This window comes from Corvus brachyrhynchos, unplaced genomic scaffold (assembly GCF_000691975.1).
Source record: "Corvus brachyrhynchos isolate BGI_N302 unplaced genomic scaffold, ASM69197v1 scaffold175, whole genome shotgun sequence".
Lineage (NCBI taxonomy): Eukaryota > Metazoa > Chordata > Aves > Passeriformes > Corvidae > Corvus > Corvus brachyrhynchos.
Genome location: NW_008238448.1, coordinates 1,146,530 through 1,154,114, shown reverse-complemented (window position 1 = coordinate 1,154,114; position 7,585 = coordinate 1,146,530). Strand labels below are relative to the sequence as shown.

Genomic DNA, 7,585 nt, shown 5'->3' with positions numbered 1-7,585 from the left:
AATTAAACATCAGCCAGAGACGCGCCGGGACAAGGCTCCCAAAGCACCGGGGGCAAGGCACAGCATGGACCAGTCACCGGGATTAGAGCCTTCACAGGAACCAAAAGATGCCTATGAAGATGGGCATGGCCCTTATCAGCCACACGAACCAGGTTACGGTCTTGATCAGCCCGGATACAGCCCATATGAGGATCAGATACCCGATCCCCAAGCCCGGATGCTGGCAGTCAAGAATGCAAAAGCCTATTTACTAAAGACTAGCACAAGATCTGGCCTGAACTTGTAAGTCTGAAAAAGGATCACAGTCAAAAAGGGTAGGAAATATGAGTGGAGGGAAAATTAGTAAAAGGACAAAGGGAAGTATAAATAGAATGGGATAATGTTATACATGCAATATTTCATCACTAGTGATACTTGCGTGCGTCCAACATCTTTCAGAACCAAAATTCCTAATGGAATTTTATAGAGAGTTCAAAAAGAAATTGATTTGATTAAGAGTAAGTTTAAATTCAGTTTCAGCTCATAGATAGATGGGGTATATACTAGAAATGGAAGATGGGAATGCTCCTAAGTATAATCAGACTAGTTTTAGCTCTAATTTCTCTTAATGCTCCATGATCTCCTTTCTTCTAACTATTCCTATGATTTCTCCAAAGATACAGATGAATAGCCTTTACTTTTGTTACTAAAAGCATAATATTCTAAGACTTTTGTATAGTAAGCCAACAATATTTACATTTATATGACAGATATGATCATTTTGCTAACGTACTAACAAAGATCCTGGATGAACAGCCCGCAAATACAGTAGACATAATTGAGGATATCAGCAAGGATGTGAAGTGGGCTCAGTTTCGGAAAAAAATGGACACTCTTCGAGATGAACATCTGATTCTTCCAACATTTGAAGCTGCAGAAAAGTGTAAAGCTTTGTTCGTCAAGGAAGTCGGTGACGAAGAGCGTGAAGAACTAGATGAAGAGATAGTGAGTTATTATCGGAGTGAAACAGATACCGGATATACCAGGGAAGGGGTGGATGGATGGTGGGAAGGGAAAGGAGAAAGGGAGGAAGTTGTGGTCTCTTCTGTAGTGCTGCCCTCTATGTTGTTATATAATTATATAAATAATTGCAGTCACAGCACCGTGTACCCTCTTCACAGCTGAGCTGGTCCCATGTCTAGTTCTGAAGAAAAAACCCCATCTGGTTACTTAGTTGAGATTTTTTTCCTGTAGTAAATCTAATATCCTGAGCCTTTATTATCAGGGATGTTCTAGAGGTGATGAACAGAAAGTAAGGTTTATAACATCTCCCATATGACAGTTCAGCACGGAATATTGCATCCAAGTTTCTTTTCTTTATATAAAAGGGACATTTCTTTACCTAAAGTGACCATAGTTCTTGATACCAGGTAGACAATATTGTGCACAGCTGCTACTGTAAAATAGAGAATGCAGAATTTCGTGATCCTTTCTGCTCCAGCTGTGGTTCCAGTCTGTCCTTCTCCAACTGAAACAAAATATGGTTTTAATGAAGAACTAATACAATTGAAAAGCCACTTCTTAAAGCATGGGTTTTCATTATTCAGTTGCTTATATGCAGAAGCATTTGTACCCAAGGAAAAATTAGAATTCTTATAATGAGAATTATAATTTAAATGAGAATTATAATAACCAAGGGAAATCAATCAACAAGATGTTGATTTTCATATGAAGTTACCAGTATATATTCAAATGTTACAATTGCAGAGTACAAATACCAACAACAGAAGAGATAATCCTTCATCTTTTCCACAGCCTATTATGCATCTTACAGTAACTGTATAGGATGGTGAAAATGGAAAATAAAGGTAGGGTATTTCAGAAAGGAATTACTAATTTTTCATACTCCTGTCAATCTTGCTTTGATACAAGAAACCTGTCAGATCCAAAGAAATTCCATATTAAACTAGTGCTAATTCTTCCAAATTCCCTATCCTGTCAAGTCCAACTTGTAATAACTCTGTCTGTGTTATATGATCACCTACCCCCCATTAAATGAGAGACGGGTGATAAAACAAATGGAAATACTTAATTATTGGCCTAGTTCTGCTTCCACTGAAGCCAGATGGGGACTTACAATGGACTTCAGGAAGAGCAGGGGGCAGTATAAAAAAGACTGCGGGGAGCTGTATGCCAAGGTTTTCAAATGAACAGCATCCACCCTAGAGAAATGTTGCTGGTCTAGTGCCTAAGTATATAAAACCTGTATTATCTACAACAAGGCAATACAGTGTCACTGCAGGCGTCAAGGCCTCTTAGCTGACATGCTCTAGCACTGAATCATTTGTAGATCTTGTGTAAGAATGCTGACTTTCCTTATTTTGCAATAATTACGAGTTTGAATTTTGAAATCCTGTGTTCTAAGAGCTGCAGTTCATCTGTGTTCTTTTCTTTCCCACTAAAAGACACTTAATTTTTCTGAACGACAGTAAGAAAAGTAGTGAATGAATGTCTGCAAAGCACTGAGATGATGAGTGGCACTACAGGAAAGTGAAGTATAATGTTCAGTAGATAACATGTTTAATTTTTGAAATAGATAATTATACTATTCTTTAGCTCTAACTCTGAATCTTCTTTCCTAGGGACAGCCCTCTCTACCAAATGTGATGGAAACAGCCTTTTATTTTGAGCAGGCTGGAATTGGCCTGGACAAAGACGAATCCTATTACATATTCCTTTCCCTTAAAAACCTAATTAATGTTCAGCCAATCCAGACCTGTCGCTTCTGGGGCAAAATTTTGGGCCTGGAAATGAACTATATTATAGCTGAAGTACAGTTACATGAAGGGGAAGGGGGAGAGGAGGAGGAAACAGGAGAGGAAGAAGAGGAAACTGTTGCGGAAGGAGAGAAAGAGATGGGTGAGGCTGAAGAAGAAGGTGAGGAGAAAGAAAAGGAAGCTGAACCACCGAAGTCCACCTATAAACCCCCACCTGAGATCCCAAAAGAAGAAAATGGGACTGGGACTAATAAATATATCTACTTTGTCTGTAATGAGCCAGGCAAACCCTGGGTGAAGTTGCCTCCAGTGACACCAGCCCAGATTGTCTGTGCCAGGAAAATCAAGAAGTTCTTCACTGGTCGGCTGGATGCTCCTGTTGTGAGCTTTCCTCCTTTTCCCGGAAATGAGGCCAATTACCTGCGTAGTTTGCAAATGAGGATGAAGAAGAAGAAGAAGAAGGAGATGAATATGAAGAAAACCCCGAGTTTGAGCCTCCCCCTGTGATTGAAATGGTGGAGTCCCTCGCCACGTGGGCACACCATGTAAAGGGCATTCTAAAGCAGGTGTGTGCCAGCATAGCTCACATGGGCCTTGGAGAGCACTCCCGCTGCAGTGCTCGTAGGGTTACAGAATGTGAGTGACGCTCCTCACCTGCACATGCAAACTGCTCACCAGAAATGGTATTGCATTGGAAGATTTTTATACAGAAAATACATCATATATAATACCCAAATATCTTACACATAAAACATACATTTTATATGGTATATAATATGTAACTACCTTGCACATATTTACAAATACCATGTATTTTTATGTGTGTGTGTATATATATATAAATGTAGGTATATATATGTATAAATATGTATGCATGTATTTAGGAACCTTCTAGGTTTAGTACTTTTTCCAGTGATGTGTTCTTGAGATTGAAACCTATCTTTAAATAACAGTATGGAGTTAGGCCCTGATAGATAACAATCATTTCTTGCAGTCTTCTGTATTAGGTTTTCTGCTTTGAGATCCTGACTTGACAAAAATGTTTAAAATTCTCTTTTCTTGGGTAGGATGCTGAAAAGCAGATAGCTTATGGTTGTATGCTAAATGGAACTTACTTGGTGTTTTCTTCTGGGTAATTTTCTGTTTTACACTTTCTGATATGAAATATGCAAATGAAAAAACTTTAAAACATGTTCTATCAGACTAGTGCTAGAAAGAGGTATTACTAATTTGATTTTCATTGCTGGATGGTTTGATGGCCAGTCTACCAATTCAAGAATGCTAATGTAAAATAACAGCAAATGGTAGGAAATTAAACTTACTACCAGCAAAACAATAGTTGTAAAAAATAAAATTTATATGCATTAGAATCTTAAGAACATTCTGTTATGTTCCTCTGACTGGTTAAATAACAAAGCAGATTTTAAAAGGAAGGGTAAAGTCCATAGTTTGCAGTAACTGGTAATCTAGCAAGGATATAAACCAAACTGGCCAGGAACTGAAGAATACAAAATGACAAAAAGCTGATGACAGAGGTATAAGGTTATTCTCAAATAGTAAGCAGGGATGAGGAAGGAATGAGGGGAACGTTCTGCCAAGAGGATACAATATTCTGTTAACAATATACTAGTTATGGAATATGTATTTTTCTTCTCCCCGTCCCTTAACTGTGTGTGTGTCTGAGCCAATTGTTTTAACTAGTTTTAACTTGCATTCTTTCAATGATTGTTGCATGTATTTATTACTTTTCCATATCAATTATAGGGTCGCTGTGTTTGGATTAATCCTTCTCAAAAATCAGAGGAAAATGAAGAAGAAGAAGATGAAGAGGAGGAAGAAAAAGAGGAGGAGGGAGAAGAGCAAGAGGAAGAAAGAGGACTACCCCTTCTTACTCTAATCTCTGAAGATGAAGGTATTCTTCATGGAATATGAAGTTTTTGATAGAGAGCCACTAGGAATGTTGCCATTTAGCAGTAAATATTTGAAGTTGTAGAACTCTTGACACTTCCTGGAGCAATATAGTTTGCCTCTGTAGGGTAAACACATTATTTTACAAAATCATTCAAAAGCAAAATGGTTAACAGTATTGACATTAAAACTGAAATAATCAGGTTTACTAGGTAACCATCTTGTTGACATTAAAAGGAAAAAATAACTCAGACTTCTCAGGTTATTCCAAGTTCAGAACAGCTCACTACATGAAATACATTCAACTATTTTGTCTCGTCTTTTTAGGAAAAAAGAGAAGTGTGTAGGTGTAAATAAATAGAATAATTAATATGTAACACATGCACCATTGCACATTATTTTTATAAGAATTTAGATATCTTAGCATATCACTGCAGCAAATCATGGGAATAAGGGAGCCTGAATATTAGATTACATCAATATTAGATTATTTTCCTGCTCTCCATTCTTTAATCAAGGTGAAATATAGCTATACAAGTTATCCATAAATAATAAAAAGTCCTTGAAAAAAGGACCAGGGCTCCTACTGAATTTTTTCTGTATGTGGGGAGTCTATCAGCATTCCTGTGCTACCTACCCACACATGCAAACCACCTGTTTGAAAACAGTGCCTACACTTACTGTTTCTGACTTCTGGCTCTTCTGTCACACAACTTAATATAAACCTTGCTTGAATTCTGTGCAACTCTTGTAGCTCAGTCTTAAATATTTTGTAGAGGCTCGTTAAGTCCATTTATTCATAAATAGTGTGTGTTTGACTATCTCCAGGAATGAAAAACGTCCCTGCTTGGACAGCTCAGGCTTCTACAAACCTGATCCCACAATATTCTGTTGCAATCCTGCAGTCTAACCGATGGCCTGGAGCTTATGCTTTTGCATCTGGCAGGTGAGAGTCCACTCTGACTGTATGTGCTACACGCAGGTGCCTCACTAATGCAGGCAGACTTGCTTTATTATTAATTCATTGACTGAATTCTAGCTATTCCAGAGACTGATGGAGAAGGCCACTTGAATGTGCACAGCAACAGTAAATATGTATTTAAGACTGAAAACAAACAATCATTGGAAAGGCTGGCATGAAGTTACTGGGTGTAAATGCCCAGTTAGTGTGTGAGCACGGTCCTTGATTTAAAATACATATTCTCATGTCTGTGGGACTTTTTACAAAACCAGCTACCTTCTGTGGTTCTGATGTTCGGTTTCCACTACACATGGTCATTTCCTCCACGTGCTTTTAGAAGGGCACTGGCTGGCACATTGTTACCCTTGTGGAGTTGGAGTTGGAGTTGTATTGCAGTGCAGTGCAGTGACACTTCATCATTTTAAATAGAAGATGTGTTAATAACCATGAGAGCAGTTAAAAAGCGGTGCTGTCTTTAAAATTCTTCTGCTGTAGGGTATCTGCATCACAGTGACTTTTCGTGCAGCAGAGCAAGGATGCCCAACAGTGCCTCTGCTAATATTTTGTCAGGGGATGAATGTGTGATCTTTCACTTCTTGTCCTCAGGAAATTTGACAACATCTACTTTGGCTGGGGTCATAAATACAGTCCAGAAAGCCACACTCCCGCACTGCCCCCGCCAGCGCAAGCAGAGTACCCCAGCGGGCCAGGAATCACTGAGACAGTAGACCCCACTGTGGAAGAGGAAATTGCTTTCAGGATTGCGCAGGAAGAAGCCTTAGCCGGAGAGGAAGAGGAAGAGGAAGAAGAGGAAGTGGAGGATGATTAAAATATGGAAGAAAACAGATTGCTTTAAAAGTTTGAACATGAACGGCATTTTCATAACATAGTCATTTATTTGCTGACCTCAAAAGAAATGCACTTGCAGCATGCCTTTGTTTTTTGATTTCTGAAGCCTTTTCTTTGCAGCTATCTTCCTCTCCTTCCCCACCCCTGAAACCTACCTGCAGTGGCATGAAGCCTTTTTCTGTTTGTTTGAGTATGCAAACACTGTCTGCTTCCTAAAATGATACTGCTTTGAACTAAGAACTACCATGCACCAGATGTTCACACTGTTTTTCTAGCCCTCACTTCAATACATTCATACATTTTACTTAAATAAATGGTTTTTAAACTCACAGGACAGTGTCCCTTGTATGTGTGAAAGCGTACTATTCAAATTCAGTCGGGAGCTTACTGAGGTACTGGCTGAGAGCACGGCAGTGATGCTGCTCGTCATTGGCACTAGGGGGCTGCACCTTCAATCCTGTGCTGTTTTGGGCCCCTCACTGCAAGAGACATGGAGATGCTGGAACGCATCCAGAGAAGGACAATGGAGCTGGGGAAGGGTCTGGAGCTCAAGACGGAGCGGCTGAGGGAGCTGGGGGTGTTTAGCCTGGAGAAAAGGTGGCTTAGGGGGTCCTTATCGCTGTCTACAACTCCCTGACAAGAGGGTGTAGCCAGGTGGGAATTGGGTCTCCCCACAAGAGGAAACAGCCTCAAGTTGCAGCAGGGGAGATTCACATTGGATATTAGGAAAAAAATTTTAATGGAAAGGGTTGTCAGCCTTGGAACGGCTGCCCAGGGAAGTGCTGGAGTCACCATCCCTGGGGATGTTTAAAAGACCCGCAGATGCGGATGTGAGGACATGGTTTAGCGGTTCCCTGGCCGGTGCCATCTGGGCGCTGCCGGCAGCCGTGGGGGGGAAAGGTGTCTCAGCAGAGCTCAGGGGCTGCTCAGCCATCCGTTCCTAACCATCCTTTCCTTACCCACCTCCCCGCCAGCTCCTGCCGAGTGGTACGCTCCACGCACGGCGTGCGTCCCTCGCGGGCCAATAGGGAGCGGCTCCGCGCGTAGTTTAAACCAGCGGCGGTTGGGGCGAGTGTTCTGCGCTCCCAGCGCTCCCAGCGCTCCCCGCTCC

At 40.7% G+C, this 7,585-nt stretch overlaps 2 protein-coding genes across 2 annotated transcripts in view; both read left to right on the top strand.

The window, feature by feature from the left end:
• Positions 1-6: 6 nt before the first annotated feature.
• LOC103617385 (radial spoke head protein 4 homolog A-like) lies at positions 7-6,805 on the top strand. Its single transcript, XM_008635673.2, is given in 7 exon segments — positions 7-282; positions 750-984; positions 2,622-3,183; positions 3,186-3,322; positions 4,521-4,668; positions 5,493-5,610; positions 6,232-6,805. Coding segments are annotated over 7 exon segments (1,641 nt in total). The 5' UTR covers positions 7-64; the 3' UTR covers positions 6,455-6,805.
• A 159-nt stretch (positions 6,806-6,964) lies between these two features.
• CENPE (centromere protein E) overlaps positions 6,965-7,585 on the top strand; it is a 38,893-nt gene continuing 38,272 nt past the window's right edge. The window contains exon 1 of the mRNA XM_017736730.1: positions 6,965-7,071. Within this exon, the coding sequence (XP_017592219.1) occupies positions 6,965-7,071 (107 nt within the window). The remainder of the gene's footprint in view (positions 7,072-7,585) is intronic.